Consider the following 19,100-nt stretch of genomic DNA (forward strand, 5'->3'; position numbering starts at 1 on the left):
TTGAGCGTGTTCGCATGAACTGCTCCTTATTTTGTCTGATGGACTCATAGCATTTCAAGTATCTCAAGTAGGCTATTTCACTTTAAAATACAAAGTGTCCTTGTGGGGATCATAACAAAAGTGTGACCAATTTCTTTGTTGACCAAGGGCACCATGCACTCAGTTATCATAACATAATTTGAGAGCGGAGTGAGCGTTCAACATGGCGACTAACGGAACTTGTTTAATATCGGCGAGCATGTTTAAATTCTTGCAAACCGCTCATCCAATCAATGTCACGAACAGGACAAGTCCTTGGGTCATTATCATTAGGCGAACACTTGCCACATTTTCCAACTTCGTCCAATTTTTTGCCTATAGTTCGATATTCTGTTCAATCTCTGTATCTAGAAGATTACTGACAACTGTATAGTCATTTAAAAAGACGTTCCAAGTTTAATTGAAATATCTTTAATTTGTACATTTCTTAGATTATACAAAGTATACATTCACATAACATAAACCACACAAAACTACTGTCATTTTTGTACCACAAGGAAGAGAAAATCGTGCCAGACAACTAGTTTGTTATTTTGTCATTGACGTACCATACAACAATTTTGATTCATATTTGTATTAATCTTTTTTATTTTTTTGTTGATCTCTAGTATTTCGGAGAAGTCATGTGCTGGTGCAGCAATGTTTGACAGACACAACTATAGTATGTCTTATTGAAAAGAAAGATCTGCTTTCAGTGCAAACCAGAGATTGAAATAAATTACGTTCATCAAGTTCTGATTTGAAGACGAGGTCTAGATATTTACATCCTATATTCTCTAGAACCACAAGTTACACACAAGATTAGGCTTCAATTAATTATGAATTACATATGTCCAACACAGAGTGAAATACAATGATAAATATATACAATGCTCAATTTATACATTAAATCTACAAACAAATGAATTATTTGAAAGAGGTGTTTGTGGAAGCAAAATGTAAAATGAGTTACAAATCTGCCAGACAACAAAGTTTGTCTTGAGAATGATGAAACAGAGCCTCCTGCTGGCCTTGTCAAGTCAGTGTAATTGTTCCATTTTAAATTCAGGAAACGAGTGCTGTATTGCTGTAGACAGGGTAACAACTTCAGTGCGTCAGTGCTTTCAGTATTGCTGGGAACCGATTACAGTGTACAAAACGTATTACCAAGGTGCACATTATAAGTTATTTTCACACATACATACACATATGTACAGTATTCACATAAACCATAGTGTCCAGCAGATAAAATGTCTCTTTCCACCAACTAGACCAGTTTCTCACGGCTTCTCCCAGGTTTTTCGCCTAGGTGAGGATCCACTGAAGGGCCACTGGTCTCAAGGCTGTGCCCCACTAAAGGTGGCTATGGGCAGGCAGAGGAGAGAGCAGAAGGTGGGGTTCAGGGGCTGGATCTGCCCGGGCAACGTCTTGCCCAACCTCCAGTCAGATGAGCTGTCTGGTTTGTAGCACACGGACACCTCACACCTGGGAGAGGAGAGAGAGGGGAGAAGGAGGGATGGGCAAGGGGGGATGGCGACGCAGCAGTTAGTGTGTCGAGCAATCAAACGGTTTACCAACACCCTCGATTTAGTCAAGCGTGTGTTTGCGTGTGCACGCGCGTGTCTGCGCTGTATTCCTATGCGTGTGAGGGCATGTGCACTGTTGGAGAGTCCTGTCCCTTACTTGGTGACACTCTGGAAGATCTTCTTCTCATCCTGGTCCAGACACACAGCGAAGGTGGTGTTGTCACCTCCGGTGACATGTACCTTGTCCACCTTCACCTCTGTGACACTCAGCTGCTGCAGAGAGTTCAGAGTTCAGAGTTCATTACCACTACTCCTCGTAAAACATCTTTTTATTCTTTGGCTTTCCAGTCCGTTTAGGGTCACTCGCGCTTACTGTAATTGTGTTGTTTGTCTGTTGTTCCTACTTATTGTTGTTTTGCCCTATTTGATGAGTTTGGACAGCACTTTGGTCGGCATTGGCTGTTTTGAAATGTGCTCTAGAAATAAACTGACTTGACCATGTACCAGTAACCAACCAGAAATTCATGCTGCACTTACACTTGGAACATGCATGCCTATTGCAGGCTGTCATGCTCCTGCACTTTGCATAATGTGTCAAACCTCCGCAGAGCGTTGGTGCTCAAACAAACAAGCGTGTGGCTGCGAGTTCAGGCTTTAAAGTGGCTTTTGAATTGGGGCCGCGTTTTGAAGGAGTGTTTTCTCAGACTCAGAGATTGTAGCGATATTACTGCACCCGTCAATTCTCAGTGGCTTTATATATAGACTGCAGATAGCAGAGATGTTGTTTACGAGCGTGCATGCCTCGCTCTGTTTCGACCACAAGCCACGGACGTGAGGCATCACTTCCTGCTCACCTGGTTGTAGCCCTTCTTGGATTTGGAGTTTTGTCTCTTCAGGACTTCCGTCATTGTCAGCTGCAGACACTCCATCTTTGAATCTAAACAGATCAAATACTTTACAAATCTGGGAAAAGCAGTAGAAGTTACGATTCAAGTACTTTTCCAGATGACTGGAATGGCTGAATTCCGATGGTACATGGAGCAGTTTGGTAATAAGATCAGCTCTAGAACGTTGATGTTATTCTTTTGCGACGCTTTAACACAATACCTAGTTCCTCGGGGTTCTTGCAAGCTTTGGTCAAGGTTATGGAGGTGTACTGTTTATCTGCTCTCTTCCACAGACTTCTACCACTGATGACCACCTGTGAGAGAGATAAAGAGAGAGAGGGACAGAGAGAGTAAGGTTTTGATCCGAAAGATCATGTTTTTGACGGGCATTATGCGTGATACTGATGCAGTTTCATAGAACTGCACCATTCTGGATAGTTTTACAGTCCAAACACAGCAACCTACCCTGTTGTAAACAACTTCCAGCTTTAGAGGCACCGCCTCTCGGTCTCCATCGATCCCAAACCTCTTACGGGCAGCACCTGGAAAGCCAACCACAGATCGTGCTCAACAAACGAATACAACCCCACAGTCAAGGCACGGCCATGGAGGATATTTCAATCCTTTTGAATTGGCAGGGAATCGAAACGGGACCGAAAAAGGAACCGAGAGGCGGAATGAATGAATCACTGCAACAGAATGAATCACTGAAACAGAATGAATCACTGAAACAGAGAAGGCAGATGTTCCCTGTTCCGCCCCACATCCTGAGCGGTCTCAAACCCGTGACTGATGCGATGCGTCAGTCTGTTTGTAAAATGATGATTGGGCTGTTTATTTATGGACTATGGTTGCTAGGACACCCCAAGGGGCAGGACTCACCCATGGCCTTGACGGCCCGCGTTCCGGCGGTGTGCCCCAGCTCCAGGGAGTGGATGAGGACCTCGGTCTTCCTCTCTCCGCCCGCTAACGTCAGCTACAGCCAGGGACAGAAGAGCACCCGTTGAACCAAATGAAGCTTTCACTTCATTCGTAGTGGGGGACATGTTTTTGTGGCGCTAAAATGTCCAATGTCCAAGTGTGTTTAACTGTACATGTATGTGTACGCAAGAAACTGAGAAAGGAAAAAGAGATAGAGAGAGAGAGAGAGAGAGAGAGAGAGAGAAGGACAAACCTCAGCCTGGTAGAGCTGGATTAGTGCAGGGCGGTCGGCATGACGACAGTAATACAGCACCAAATCCACAAGGATGGGCAGGGGCTGTTCATATGAGTTGTCATATGACTCTGACTCCGTCTTGGATGTTTGCTGTAAAACAAATCTAAATTCATTCTGGCATTCCTCTGAAACACAATGCGGTTGTAATCACTGACGCGAGCAAGTCTGACTGTGGTCTACTATCTGTGATGAATGCATCGCATTATTCGACGCATTCATCTGTGATGAATTAGATGCTTTTGCATGTTTTTAACATTTACATTTATTCATTTAGCACACACTCTTACCCAGAGCGACTTACAGTAAGTACAGGAACATTCCCCCGAGGCGAGTAGGGTAAAGTGCCTTGCCCAAGGACACAACGTCATTTTGACAGCCAGAAATCAAACCGGCAACCTTCTGATTAATAGTCCGATTCCCTAACCGCTCAGCCATCTGAGCCCCCCGGTTTTGCATTGCCATTCGTGATGACTAACGTTGTGTGTTATGTGTGATTCGGGATGTGTTTACCTGGCATACCACGCTGGCAGGCAGGTTGAGCAGGCTCAGGGTGTTCCTCTCATACCAGGGATCCAGCATGCCGACGAAGCGGGCGATGTCATTGGTGCTGTCCTCCGTGGACAGGGGATTGAGGTTCTGTACCGACAACAACAACAAATACTATTTTTAGCCTGGCGTGTCCAAATCGTAATGCTCGAGAACGGCCGTGACGTTTTTCCGACTATTCAAACGACCGTTTTAGGCTAGGTCGGCTCGACATCCGAACACGCTGTCCGCAGAGCCGTCGAGATTGATTTCCGTGTTTACTGTGCAAAGTTACGCGGCGAGAAACGATCGCCGCTTTTTAAGCGTTTTTTACACCACTTCTCTCGTCACGCCCGTTCTATCCACAGACACTAACGTCGTCGGTCCTACTCACGGCTCCTTTCAGCGGACTCCCAGACGGACTGGGACCCTTCGGCCCCCCGCCCCCCGGCACCACCGCCCCTCCGGCGTTCCCGTCCCTCTTCACCGGCACGAAGTAGAACTGCAGCCTGAAGGCCCTGCTGAGGTGCGGGCACTCGTCCTCCCTCCTCCTCAGGCTGCTGTACGCCCGCGCCACCTTGCCCGCCATGTGGTCGGCGCCGAACACCGCCACCCTCAGCGTCACCTGCTTCCCGTCCTCGTCGCTGCTGAGGATGGGCCTCCGTCTGAAGCACACGTGCCGGAGGGTCTGGTGCCCGGGCTCCAGGCTGCGGAGGTGGACCTGCTGAGGGAGGGAGTTGGAGCGCCGTTTGGACCTGACCGCCAGCAGGTTCCTGGACTCCGGGCTTCCCAGGCTTTTGGCCCGGACCAGGTTGGGGTTTTTGGGGGGCTTGCGGGAGAACTGCAGGAAGCGGGGGAACTGCAGGCTGAGCCGGCCTTTGCCGGACTTGGAGTTCTTGCCGTGGGCGGGGAGAGTGGAGGAGGAGGTGGAGGAGGAGGAGCAGTCGTCGGGGTCCTCGAAAAAGTCGCTGTCGACGCCCGATGTGGTGGAGAGGTAGGAGGGGGCGGAGGACCTGGAGGCCACAGAGACTGTGGAGTACATGGAGTCTTTGGAGGCGGTGGAGAGGGAGGAGACGGTTGACAAGGTGGAGGCCCTGTGGTCCGAGTCGTAACCGTTGGGGATGAAGGACATGGAGTTGTAGTCCTCGAGTCCGCTCTCTTCCTCCTCTCCTTCCTCCAGGTAGACCTCGGCCCCGACCTCTTCGTCCTCATCCGGATCGCCCTCCTCTTCCTCCCCCTCTTCGTCCTCCTCCGAGGGGGGGAGTCCGGCTGGATCATGCTCCTGCTCCAGGATCGTGTTTAGGATGTCTGAAGAACCACAAAGGAAAGTGGAATAGCAAGAGGTGGTTAGGTGAACAATGCCTTTTTGATTCAGTGTGCGAGTGCAACCTTACTGAAAACCCAGGTTTAAAAACCAAGCGTTAGTAAAAGGCATGCAGTCTACCATTCAATCAAGGGTAGGGGTTTTCAGAGTGACATGAAGATACAAATTGACATTCATTTCATCTTTACCAAAGTTGTCAGTGTCCCAGTGAAACATGTAGGACTTGGCTGTGGGCACGGGGAGGGTCTGGAGCATTCCTGTAGAGAGAAGAAGTCAGGTGGCTGAGCGGTGAGGGAATCGGGCTAGTAATCCGAAGGTTACCAGTTCGATTCCCGGTCATGCAAACTGACGTTGTGTCCTTGGGCAAGGCACTTCACCCTACTTGCCTCGGGGGAATGTCCCTGTACTTACTGTAAGTCGCTCTGGATAAGAGCGTCTGCTAAATGACTAAATGTAAATGTAAATGTAAGAAACAGAGACACTGAAACAAGACCTAAAAACAAAGCTAACTATCATTCTGGTATCTATGGTTATAGGGTCATAGGTTAGCTAGAGTAACTGTCTTACCTTCAGACTTCCTCCCATTGGACGCCGGGATGCCAATCATTTCCCTTAGTCCCTCCAGTTCTTGGGTCACGTGACCTCGGCTTTTCTGAGGGCTGGTGGCGGCCGTCTCCAGGATGTCAGTTACCATGGCAAAGATCTCCTCTAGTTCATCCACACTTTTGGCCTGTAGTAGGACGGCAATAATGCGGTCCAAATTCCATCGAGAACTACAACCACCCTCATATCACAGTTTTACATGGACATAACATGGTCGCTTACTGTGCATTCAAGAATACCTTTTACGACTGTAATTCTGTAAGTCTTTTTCACCACTATGTCAAGAAGCTTTCTCGGCTGTGGAAGAAGCTAATTATGGGCTAGCTGTACCTGCAGGGCTTGGTGGATGCTGCTGAGGGCGTACTTGGTTCCCATGGCGGCCTGGTAGGCGTGTTTGACCAGGGTGATGTAGACGTCTCTCCGGGAGTGCTGGATACCGCTCAGCTGCTCCGCCACAGACAGGAAGTCAGCGGGCACCTCGCCAGGGTTCATGAGCAGCACGGTGCTAGAGGGTCCACATAGAGAGAGCACGGTGTCAGGAGGCGAGAGTGTGCGCGTGCGTGGAATGTGTAGACTATATGTGAGTGCGTGGTCGATAACAGCCACGTGGGGAAACATATTTGATGATGTTGTAGGATGGCGGGCCGGCATCCACAGTGCCAGGGTTGTGACTCTTTGTTGGCCACCAGAGGCCCTTGCTGTGTTGTCTTGGTTTTGGTTCTGTTAATCTGTTCTCTTGAGGGACATATTGTTTTCACCTGTGCCTTGTTTGTTCTGTGTTTTTTTCAGTGGCGTTGGATTCTTAGTTCTGTACTTTGTTTTTCTCACATGCCACAGTGTACATTAGACGCTTTTTGTATGTTTTCTACTTCCAATAAAAGAAGGAAAGACGTATATTTTGAGCATCGGAGGAGTCTGCTTTAGGGTCCACGCTTGCATTCCTGACACACACACACATACGGGAAGGCTGAAGTGGAGGTGCAAAAGGAAGTTGTGTGCTAAACTTTGAATGAAAGGGGATGTAGACACACTAGGGGTACTTTCCGCAGCCTTTAACGACATGCAAATATCCACTTTACAAAGTCCTAAAAAGAGGAAGATCGAAGCGTTCTCAAAGACAACTTTGTTTGACCCGCTTCGCTTCTTCCAATCTCTTTGCCATCGAAGCACAGTAAGTTATTTAAGGTCTACAAATTCTCTTTTACCAAGAAAGAGAGAAATAGAAGGCGAGGGTGAAAATAGGAGACAGAGATAAGACCCTTTTCAGAAACCAGAAGCTGCACAGGATGTAGCAGGTCCACCTACATTGTCTTTGAGCGATGGCTGGAGGTAGTCAATCCTTGTTCCTCTCTCACCATTCGGTGGAATGATATGCCTGTGCAAAAGAAAGTTAGACCCATTCGTCATAACATTCATCGTGAACTCATACCGAATAAATGGCTTCTCACAGTTACATAATACATTAATCACTGTACACAGTTCCGTTGATGTAAGTGGTTTATTGATTGGTTGATTGGACTCATGTTTGTTCAGCCATTAAGATATTCAATGCCTCATTCATTCATTGGTTGACATGATTTTCTTGAAGCATTCAGGGCTTACAGTATAATCCAGTTACCAATTATATTACATGATTATATCATAGTTTTGTTCTCCTTTCCTTCCCAAACATACAAATCATACATCCGTTTCAGAGAACTGTACTTCTATATTTCCGAGCCGCGCACAACTGCCGGAACACGCTAAACTCACGTCATTTGTTCCATTCATTTCAATATTGCAAAACAGTGAATGGATGCTGGATGAATATGTCATCATGTCAGCTCTTCAGCCATATGCATTTCCTATTCCTGTCACTAGGGGGCGGTCTCCGTGACTGACTGGGAGAGCCTTGTTAGTCCGAGCCCTAAACCTCAGGGTTAGGGATGGAGTGAGGCTGGTCTGTCCTCAGTTACCTGGTGCCTTGATTTCCTGGTGCAGGGTGGACAGCAGGCTCTTGCACACGCTGCAGTACGGCTCGGGCCACGTCAGGAAGCAGCGGAACACCTCCACGGCCTCTTTCAGCAGCTCCGTGTCCGCCGGGCAGTAAGGGGTCTGCAAGCACGACCAGGGTTAGAGCGTCCAGCGTGGGGGTCGAGGAGGGTTAGGGTTAGAGCGTCCAGCGTGGGGGTCGAAGAGGGTTAGGGTTAGAGCGTCCAGCGTGGGGGTCGAGGAGGGTTAGGGTTAGAGCGTCCAGCGTGGGGGTCGAGGAGGGTTAGAGCGTCCAGCGTGGGGGTCGAGGAGGGTTAGGGTTAGAGCGTCCAGCGTGGGGGTCGAGGAGGGTTAGGGTTAGAGCGTCCAGCGTGGGGGTCGAGGAGGGTTAGGGTTAGAGCGTCCAGCGTGGGGGTCGAGGAGGGTTAGGGTTAGAGCGTCCAGCGTGGGGGTCGAGGAGGGTTAGGGTTAGAGCGTCCAGCGTGGGGGTCGAGGAGGGTTAGGGTTAGAGCGTCCAGCGTGGGGGTCGAGGAGGGTTAGGGTTAGAGCGTCCAGCGTGGGGGTCGAGGAGGGTTAGGGTTAGAGCGTCCAGCGTGGGGGTCGAGGAGGGTTAGGGTTAGAGCGTCCAGCGTGGGGGTCGAGGAGGGTTAGGGTTAGAGCGTCCAGTGTGGGGGTCGAGGAGGGTTAGGGTTAGAGCGTCCAGCGTGGGGGTCGAGGAGGGTTAGGGTTAGAGCGTCCAGCGTGGGGGTCGAGGAGGGTTAGGGTTAGAGCGTCCAGCGTGGGGGTCGAGGAGGGTTAGGGTTAGAGCGTCCAGCGTGGGGGTCGAGGAGGGTTAGGGTTATAGCGTCCAGCATGGGGGTCGAGGAGGGTTAAGGTTAGGGTTAGGGTTAGAGCGTCCAGCGTGGGGGTCGAGGAGGGTTAGGGTTAGAGCGTCCAGCGTGGGGGTCGAGGAGGGGGAAGGCAAGTGGGGTGGTGAAAGGCGCAAGGTTGGAGGTGCTGGGGCGAGAAAAGCTAGACATGCGGTGCCACTCGCCGCAGCTCTCACACTTGATGGGATGTCGTTCTTTCTAAAGCCAAAGGTGCCGACGGCGTTACACGGATAGGGTAGAAATGATCGTTTACATACCTGGAGCAAAGTGGAGGAGAACATGATAGCCAAGGGAGCCACCAGCTCATATTGACACTGCTCCAGAACCTGCACGCAGAGACAACAGGAGCAGGTTTGTTTTGGTTCATGGAACGGCACACGACAACTGCAATGTGACCACCAGGTGTCATAATGCTACATCTCCTGAGTAACCGGTCGGCATGATCTTGGGGCCGTAATGTTTTCATTGTGCGTGAGAGAGAGAGGAAGAGAGAGAGAGGAAGAGACAGAGAGTAAGGGAGAGAGAGAGAGAGAGAGAGAGAGAGAGGAAGAGAGAGAGAGAGAGAGAGAGAGAGAGAGAGAGAGAGAGAGAGAGAGAGAGAGAGAGAGAGAAAGAGAGAGAGAGAGAGAGAGGAAGAGAGAGAAAGACCCTTGACCTCTTTCGTTCTCCTGATGATTTGTTGAAGGAGGATGAGGAAGTTCTCTGGCTCTCTCTTCACCAGTTCCTCCAAACTCCAGCGATTCATAGACTGGCCAGCCGAGCACATCAGGACTGGAACACACACACACACAAACAGACAGTCAAACACCCGTGGAGATTTTCACCAGTGAGTTAAGCATCTGACCATCATCACGTGTTTCAGAACCAACCCTTCAGTGTAACTCATCGCTGCCACAACTCTACCTCCACACGTCATAAGGAGACCACATTTTAGATAGGCGTGCCATATCAGACCCAGGTCGGTGTGTGTGCATGTGGGGCATTTCAATTGAATGCTAATCCCCCTCCCTTCTTTGGCCCACCATCCATCCCATAATGCCTCGTTTACGCTGCTCTCTATGCCACCACTTCCTTCACTACAAGTGTCAACTTTTAGACTTCCTCCTGCATGCAAAATAACAGTGCCAGTCTACTTGCGACAACAACACGCTCCAACGTGCCCGCTGTCTTCACACAGAACGTTCCGGCCCCTCCTCGAGGTGAGAAAAACAAGTCGGCGCCGTGCGACGGTAAACAGTTCTCTCCCAGTCGAGCTGGGTTTCACGAGTTCACGTTTCAGGTCATGCGCATGCTGTGCTCCCACTTTGTAGTCACAGAACAAGAGAGATATCACCTCACCGGTGGTCGATCGCATGGATGTTACATCGATACGTGAGTCGCTGCGCATCTAAAACGATGATCCGTGAAAGCATCTTAGGAAGGCGTTTTTTTTTAAACTTTTGACCATAGCCAAGAAGATTTGTACACATCTAGTCATGCCAGTTAGGACAGAAGCCCAACATACTGTATATATACAACTGTATATATCCAGAATGGGTTAATATAACGCACTGAACACCGTGTGACTGATACTCTGTATTTGATCCAGTGTTCATGGGGGTGAGGGGGGCTGTACGAGGGTACCTGGGGTAGCCATCTCTTACCGTTCCAGGTAGGCGCCGATGTGGGGCTGTTCCTGAGGCCGTCCAGGCACCGGTTGAAAGCGTGCTGGATCCTGTCCTCTGTACATGAGGTGTACTGCATCTTCGTCCTCGGGCCCTGGGGAGGGAAAAACCCCAAAAAGCACCAGCATGTAACTCACCGTGGCGATCGTCGAGGTTGCGTCGTGCGTACACACGCCACGCTGGGGCGTACGCTCGAGCACCGCGTGCTCCCACACAGGCAAACACGCCACGCGAAGACACATGCGTGTACACACACACACACACGCACGCACGCGCGGGAAATCCCCCTCCACACGCCTTTACATACACTCATCCCTTCCTTTTGATCGGTTCCATCAGTGCATGAACAGCTCACTCTGGGATCAAGGAAGTAAACATCCAGTTTTGCATTTAGGTGATATGCCAGGTATGACATATCTTCGTATTGTTCCTCGAAAAGCTAGACAGCCTGAGGACTATTTCATTTCCCTGGAACAAGGATATCTGAAACCAGTTTGTCAATCTCCCTGAAAATAGGCCTGGTGTCTCTCATCCACAGCATGTCCACCATAGCCACTTGGCCCAAAAAACACAAGCATGGAACTAAATGAGATTCATAGATTGTTTAGTTCTTAGGAATAGTCAAACTTCTGTACCTTTACGTAATTTAAGATTCATATATGTTTAGTGTTTGCACCTCAGTAAATTCCGTGTTTGTATAACATACTTGGCGAATAAACCGAATTCTGATTCTGATTCTGATCACGTTAAGAGGCTGCTGAATGTGGGGCAACCCATTTTGCTACAGTATACACCACAGATACTAGCGGTTATAAGATCAGGTCAGCTGAATTCACGGCATGATTCCCTCATTACATTTACATTACATTTAGCAGACGCTCTTATCCAGAGCGACTTACAGTAAGTACAGGGACATTCCCCCGAGGCAAGTAAGGTGAAGTGCCTTGCCCAAGGACACGACATCAGTTGGCATGACCGGGAATCGAACTGGCAACCTTCGGATTACTAGCCCGACTCCCTCACCGCTCAGCCACCTGACACCCTGACCTTATGTACACACTCAGTCCGGGGCATTGAGAACAACACTGCCTTCATGTCTTCATTATAGCGGTTCATGTTGTTTAATTGTAACTTGTTTAACTGCATGCTCTTATGGTTCTTCCCTTTGGCACTTACTTTGGTTGTTCACAATGTGTGCTTCATGTTTTGGCTACTCGCGATGTTTTTTGGCTATCTTGTTGTTATGATCAGTGACCTATGCACTTTGTAAAGCTCTCTCTTGGAAGTCGCTTTGGATAAAAGCGTCTGTTAAATGAATAAATGTAAATGTAATGTAAATGTCTTTTTAACACGTTTGACTTTTTTTCAGTTGATGAGTAACGGGGCATCCCCCCTCCTCTTTTGCAGCACCAGCCAGGTGACAGTCAGGGTTTTTTGTTTCACTCACGGTATGAATGGGTCATCTGTTATGTATGGAGAGGCAGCTTCATCAAAAACTCAATCCTTGAAAGGGCAAGTTTTAACTGTCTGCCTACGGCATCTCTGATCAGTCCCTACAAACACGGTGTGACAGAATAAAGTGATCAAATTAAACAGAAATCACACTCACCCACACACCGGTAAAGAATGTTGATGACCTCAGTCAAAATGACAATGTTTATAGCTGTATCTTCTAGGAACAGTACAGTTAATACTGTCTGTCTTAAAATAGTAGTTCTTTATTTGCAATAGCTATGTTACTTCACCGCTATGCTATGGTACAACCAGTGTAAAGTATGTTGGCAGCAGATTGACCTTAGTAAACTGAAGGAAGTGAAAACGAATTGAGACTGTATCCCCTGATTCAGAACGAAAGTCTTTACCGCCAAATTGTGAAAACATGTTTGATCCATTAACAGAAGAACACCATACAATATATCCTTTCCAGTGTTACTAACATAGGTCGCTTGCTACATGTAATAACGTGATGTTGTTTCTTGCCCCATGTTGGGATTATATGTTAGCACTGGTTGTGGCATTATTTGGGAAATGTTTTCGTTCAACTTCCTTGTGTTATGTGTCAAAACCCAAAATAAGGGCATTTCCATGTACGTGCACAGCTTCCCCTCTCAATAAGAGCTTTTGTAAACAGCACACAGGTAAAAAAAGCCGCCTCAGCAGCAGTCGAGAAGTGTTCAGACTGTTTTCTGACCTCATTAAACTTCATAACACTCTAGGCCTGACCTTGTCTGTCTCATCAGACTGATTAAGATCTCAGGTCCTTCTAACTCAATGAAAAATCCCCTTTTTCAAATAAGCTGCTGTGAAGTAGGGTAAACATATCATTGTAAATGACTCACAAAACAACAAACAAATGTCAGTGATGATGAGTGTCAACCACACTTTAGATAAGCTATATGCTTAGCGAAAGTGTGAAAGATCAAGGCCTTACTCCAGAAATGGTCAGAAATCGAACACTTTGTTATCTTTCTAAGATATGTGATGATGCCATGAAACGTAGCAATACCATGTCTTTTGGTTTCCACTTTGATTACGTTGCGCAACTCTTGAGACAGTCTTGAGAACCTTTTCCATCCCGAATCGCACAAATGTGATTCTTATCCGTGCCTTTCCCTGTAGGAGAAGACCCTGCATGTGACCCATATTCATCCAAGATCAATGCCTGGGCTCGACGCGAGCTACACAAACCTCTTCCCAGTGCTGCGTTCAAGTCGGACCTGCACCAGACTTCACTTGGACGCTCTCTATGCTACTGCTGATAGCCTCGTCATCTGCAGAAGGGCTCCTATATTTAGTCTCACAGGGGGGACTTTTGTCTATGCTGGCTGGCGGACGGGAAGCTGTCATTGTGTGCAGATGGGACTTGGGAGAGGGGGACCGGGGGAGGGGGCTGTTGGGGTGAGAGGCGGATGGGGAAATCAAGGTTTGCCCCCTGGATCCCCTCCCGTGGACTGGAAGACCGCAAGGGGAACTGAGAGAGGAAGAGCATGAGGCGAAAGGCCCAGGCCAGAGCAGAGGCTACCATCCTCTGTTGCTCCCCTCCCGCACGGGTGGGGCACTGCGCTCCTCACCGCAACGACAATGGCAAACGGCCCCCCGCGTAAACAACACGTGGACGTGGCCCCCCCACTCCCCCCCTGTTCCCCTCCACCGTCTCAGAAAGGCGTATTGTCCCCCCATCTCCACCCCCTGAGGTGTCCTGGGGGCTAAGGTGAATACGTGTAGGAGTTGGCGTTTGATGCCAGCACTAATGACCCCGGTCATTGTGGGACATCACCGTGCTGGCTGCGTGCCAGGTAGAAGTGGAAGGAACTAATAATTCAGGGGTGTTATGATGGCCGGCATCCAAAACAAGGTCACTTGTTCACCTAAGGGGTAATAAAAGTAACTCTTATGACCTTATTGAGTGAAACCTAGGTGAATCATAAGCAGTGGTTCACTTCGGTCGGCGGGAAGCTTTTAAGGAAGATTTACGGAAAACTCACTGAGTTGCATTCAGACCGTTAATACTTTAGGAGATTTGAAGCAAGATTTGAAGAGTGAAAGAGGATATTTTGTACCTCCGTAACCTAAATAACGCTAAACGCAAAATGCTTCTTTCTTCGAAAAGGTTGGAGTTGGACATGTTGTTTATGCAGCCAGTGTTGCAATCGCAGGAGAGGATGTATGATCTTGCTCTCAGTGTCAACAAGGTCACTTCCACATTTTCAGCTGTTGCAACTGTGGTGGGGGTGTGGGGGGTTAACCATTTTGAGACAGCTGACTAATATATATATTTTTTGTGTCTGTCAAGGCAAGCTTTGTGTCAAACCACAGTCTGAGAGCATACTAGAGTCTGGACAAGACTGGCCAGCACACTTAGTGATTACACATCTAAAACGCTAAAGAGGAACGTTTGAGAGAACCACTCGACCTTATATGTAAGCATGTATACAGCTTCATCGGTTGACATAAATCCTGCCATAAAGCCAACCTTATTTTGTCATCACAGTCCCGTTATATCAAATCAGCCAGAGCTAGAGATCTCCAGATCTCTGTGGGTTCACTTGTAGTCTCTCAGACATGATCTCATCTCCTCTCCTCTCTTCTCCACCCCACCCCTCCCCTCCTCCCCCCTCCTCTCCTCTCCTCTCCCCTCCCTTGCCCTCCTCTCCTCACTTCTTGCCCCTAATCACATTTCCAACAACTCCCAAACAGGAAGATTGCTCCCCTGCTCCGTTAAGGAAACAGGTGCCTCTCCATTGTTGTGGTGTGATCAGCCTCTCAGATAGACTCCCACAGACCAGGGGGGGGATGTGTGCATACGTGTGTGTGTGTGTGTGTATGTGTGTGTGTGTCCGTATGTCTGTGTGTTTATGAACGCATGTGTTGCATGTGACACCCCCCACCACCACCTTCATGGTGTCCCACGTCCAATCCTCGTCTGTAGCCCCCCCCCCCCCCCCCCCCCCCTCCCCCTTCTCCACCCGTTCATTCTCTCCCATGGAAGACCGCATGAGAACCTCTTCTGGTTTTAGGAAATAACATCAGTCGAACAATAAAGCCTCCGCAGTAACTGAGTGCTTCCCTTTTGTCAGACCTGCTGCCGGTCAGTGAGGGAAGTCTTTCTCACAGAGGGCCAGACAGGTACAGTAGATACAGTCCACAGAGAAGTGCTCTATGAAGGTTAGAAAACAATAAGGTGTCAGGGGCATGTCTGCTGAGGTTTGGCTCTCATTCAGATTCTCTCTTCTTATGATGCAACTGCATGTGTTTTCCTTTTGTATGTACTCTTCTGAATCATTGCTCGATGTCTTTTCATATTAAAACTGAATGAGCTCCAGTCCAATTTCCTCCACTGAGATCTTTGGAAGGTAATTACTGTAAGCAAAAGTTTACGCTTTGCATTGCAATGGTTTGATTACTTTGGTTTTTTTGCTAGTACGGTACTATGAACTCCAAACTGGATCTACAAGTTACAGTAACATGATGTACTGTATGGGTCCAGCTATGTACGTAATGATACTTTCGATCTTGCACTGCTCATGAAGACCAAATATAGGAATCCCTCAAGACGTCAAGCTCACAATGAAGACACAACGCAGTGCTGTAATCTCCAGCCTGTGTATTACTGGAGCATTAGAGTACTAATACTGGTCAAATGTATTCTGTGGATTGTGACAGACAGAAGGGAAATGGAACAGGTGTCAAGACTGTGTGTGCATGTGTGTGAAAGAGAGAGAGAGAGACAAAGAAAGAGAGCGCAGCAGAGAGAGCGAGAGAGAGATAGGGTGGGAGAAAGAGAGAGAGAACGAGAGAGAGATAGAGATTGAGTGGGAGAGAGTTGAGAAAAGGTGAAAACGTAGATTCCGTAGATAAGGCCCGCACGTAACAGCAAGCAAACAGGAAGAGGCTGTGAATCAAGTTGCAAGAGACCTGTGACAGTTATCAACACCGTCTGACAAACATGGGTGTCACTGTTGTCAGTTTCAGTTGTTCAACCTCTAACGACCTGAATGGGAAGACTCTGAGTATTTGATCGATCTGTCTGACAACCAGATCAAAGCCTCTCTCATCCCATGCATTCAATCCTCAGACACTCAGAAGCTCAAACCAACAATCCTTGGAAGGAGTCATGAAGCCATAGTGATGATTGCATGACAGGTTCATGGCTAACGGCATGCAGATGCAGAAGTTGTGTCTCACTGTCAGTGACTGATCAGGAAGAGAAACACGTCATCTCTGTGACAGGCTCCCAGTCCCCCATCTCCATTGGATGACTATGCTGCCAATCATCCAAGCGTCACCAAGGTGATGGCTTACTATTGATTGCATGTGTCAAAACACCTTATGGGTCATCACCGTAATCATGTCCATCGTCAGACACACACACGTACACACACTGGCCACAGAGCTGTGTGTGTATGTGTGTGTGTGTGTGTGTGTGTGTAGGGTTATGGAGCTGCCCTACAGAGGAGTTTCAGCACATTGACTTCTTTAAGCACAGACACTAGAACTGTATCACTGCCACATCATAACATCAGCCCGGTTACGTATTTGCAACCGTCTTTACGATTGTATCATCAAATTGCATCTGGCGAGTTCTCTAAAATGATGCTTGTTTGGGGTGAGGGGTGACAACATCTCCCCTCCTCTCTGCCCTTTTCATTGACTTTGATGCTGTGCATCACTCATGCACACTGAGTTAGGATGGCATGTGAATGGTTCATACGGTCAGCATATCTCATTTGACTTCCTGGTGTTTGATGTTGTTATCATTTAAGGGTAATTTGCTAATCAAATAACATCTCTGTTCAACCACGGCTTAACCAGGTCAGTTATGAGAGACACCCATCCATGCATCGCCTCAATATCCCTGACAACCAAGTTCAAACCTTTTTCAAACATATTTGGGTTTAGGTGTACGATTGTTCAGTAGTTCTGCTTGATGGCTGGATTGTGTTTTAATTACAATACAATACAAGTCTATGACATAAGTGACCATACACCTTTGTCATCAGGGAGTAACAAAGTGTCCCTGTCAAATAAAGTCTTTCTCAACATCCTTTGGCCTTTACAACAGCCAGCCACATGACAGTGACACACAGATTCTAGAGGATAGAGGAAACTTAACGGAGTTTGTTCCAAAGATAGCTACAGTTGGATTAGTTCCCCTCGCAGATCTACGGAAGGATGTGTCTGTAAGTGTGTTGTTTTGGGTTTACTGTTACCCTGACTACCGAACGTATCTAGCTGTGGTTGTTAAAGACACTCTGCAATCCATATGCAACACAGGACAACAACTGACTATGCAAATGATATCCAAGATCAGATCTCCAGTGCTGTTGACCACATACCGGCAGTACTGCAAAAACACCCTTCAAAGGTCAGATTCTAAAGGTTCAACCATTTCCCACAAAAATTCTAAATCCTGTCTGCATCCAGTCATATCAACGTAACAATTCTACAACATCCCAAATCAGTTCTAGGTCTGGTTCAAGCCTGCATAAAAAGCCCCACGTTTCACTTCAGGAAAACGACGTTCAATCCGCCTACCTGGCTTTACGATCCAACATCCATAGCCTCTTGGTGTCTCTCTCTGAGTGCGAGCGGTGGCTCTCTGAATATCGAATCCATTCATTCATGAGAGAAAAGAAGGAAGCGCTGGCAAGACCACATCCTTCAGCAGTGCCGTGCTACGAAAGACTGACAGTTGCAGTTGCAGTGCACACCCCTAGAGAGAGGACTGAAGGAGCGGCCACAGACGCAGCAGGAGCAATGGTGGTTGATCTGCACTCGCTGCCGTACACTCACACAGGACAAACAGGAAGCGGACGAGAGAGGTGCATGTGAGCACAATGAGGAAGAGACAAGCTTGTGTGCGCGTGTGCTCGCGTGCGCGCGTGTTGATACAGGGGTGGTGGGAAGTTGTGTGTGCATGTGTGTGGAGGGCGTTGTGTGCGTTAGTGGGTGGGTGTTTGTATGTGTGTGTGTGTGTGGGTGTGAGATGGAGTGGGGATGTGGGCTTCCAGAAGGAAGTCATCTGTCTCACTTGTTTGTTTTCATTCAATATTCCTGATTTCAGAAGTGTTACATTGTTTTGGCTGTCACGACTGTGTTCTCTGTGACAACTGGCTTTCTATTTCAGTATATTTGGCACCTTAATATTTTCATATACAATAACTATTTTGTAAAATATCATAGGGGCCCACTTAAAGACAAACAATGAACTAATCTCAAACTTGTCATAACACTAATCCACCTTCTTTTAGCATGAGATCATTGTCCTTACATTTCCTAGCACTTCAATTCTGAGTCCGGTTGTCCAAATATATTATGTCTGTTTGTTTGTGACACATGAGCCTAATGCATCAGACCCCATTTCAGCAGTTCCTTAACCTTCTCTGCTCACTCAATTCAGTCAGAGCAACACTAATCCATCCACTTCCCCCTAGAGGTAATTTGACTATGATTTGCATTTTCTGTATTACTGTAAATCCCCATTTTTTCACTCTCTCTATTTATCTCTTTCTTTCTCTCTTTCTCCCCACCCCCACCCATGTACTCTTAGGTTCTCCTTTTCTCACTATGACTGGAGGTCCTGATTAAAAAGCAGTAACACACCATTAGGATGAGAACAGAAGAGAATACAAAATTAAAGTTCACGCATTGCTCTGGGCATATTGTTCTTATAGGTCAATGACACAATGGGGTAAACTATTGGCAAAAAAATCCTCAAAAGCTAGACATATAGAGATAGAAAAGGAATAGGAATACAATTATTTATGGATATAATCTTAAAACCCTTTATTAGACTATTCCAGTATTTTTGCAACTCAATGATCAGACAATAATAATAGAACTAGAGAGGGTACAATTTCTGGGGAAATTGTGGGGTGTGCTTGTTGCAGATGGGTCGTTTTTTTTTTACTGACATTTTACAACTGATATAACTGTAGATTTTATATAAAAATGCATACTTATTATTTATGAACATTTGCATAGATTTAAAAGCATA

The 19,100-nt window shown here is 47.5% G+C and overlaps 1 protein-coding gene across 3 annotated transcripts; it reads right to left on the minus strand.

Annotated features, from left to right (window-relative positions):
• Positions 1-435: 435 nt before the first annotated feature.
• pik3r5 (phosphoinositide-3-kinase, regulatory subunit 5) lies at positions 436-17,810 on the minus strand. Of its 3 annotated transcripts, none has more exons than XM_067259393.1 (18): positions 17,639-17,779; positions 10,583-10,697; positions 9,595-9,710; positions 9,197-9,265; positions 8,055-8,193; positions 7,405-7,474; positions 6,430-6,604; positions 6,064-6,226; positions 5,685-5,753; positions 4,567-5,480; positions 4,158-4,283; positions 3,606-3,737; positions 3,314-3,407; positions 2,897-2,973; positions 2,652-2,745; positions 2,399-2,481; positions 1,702-1,814; positions 436-1,503 (listed from the first exon to the last, which is right to left on the minus strand). In XM_067259393.1, the coding sequence occupies exons 2-18, from the start codon at positions 10,680-10,682 to the stop codon at positions 1,356-1,358; spliced, it is 2,682 nt and encodes an 893-aa protein (XP_067115494.1). In that variant the 5' UTR covers positions 10,683-10,697; positions 17,639-17,779; the 3' UTR covers positions 436-1,355. The 3 variants fall into 3 exon arrangements, with proteins under 3 accessions (XP_067115494.1, XP_067115493.1, XP_067115495.1); XM_067259392.1 differs by having other exon boundaries at positions 1,702-1,817; XM_067259394.1 differs by lacking the exon at positions 10,583-10,697 and having other exon boundaries at positions 1,702-1,817; positions 17,639-17,810.
• Between the last annotated feature and the right edge of the window lie 1,290 nt (positions 17,811-19,100).

Source organism: Osmerus mordax, chromosome 21 (genome assembly GCF_038355195.1).
Source record: "Osmerus mordax isolate fOsmMor3 chromosome 21, fOsmMor3.pri, whole genome shotgun sequence".
NCBI lineage: Eukaryota > Metazoa > Chordata > Actinopteri > Osmeriformes > Osmeridae > Osmerus > Osmerus mordax.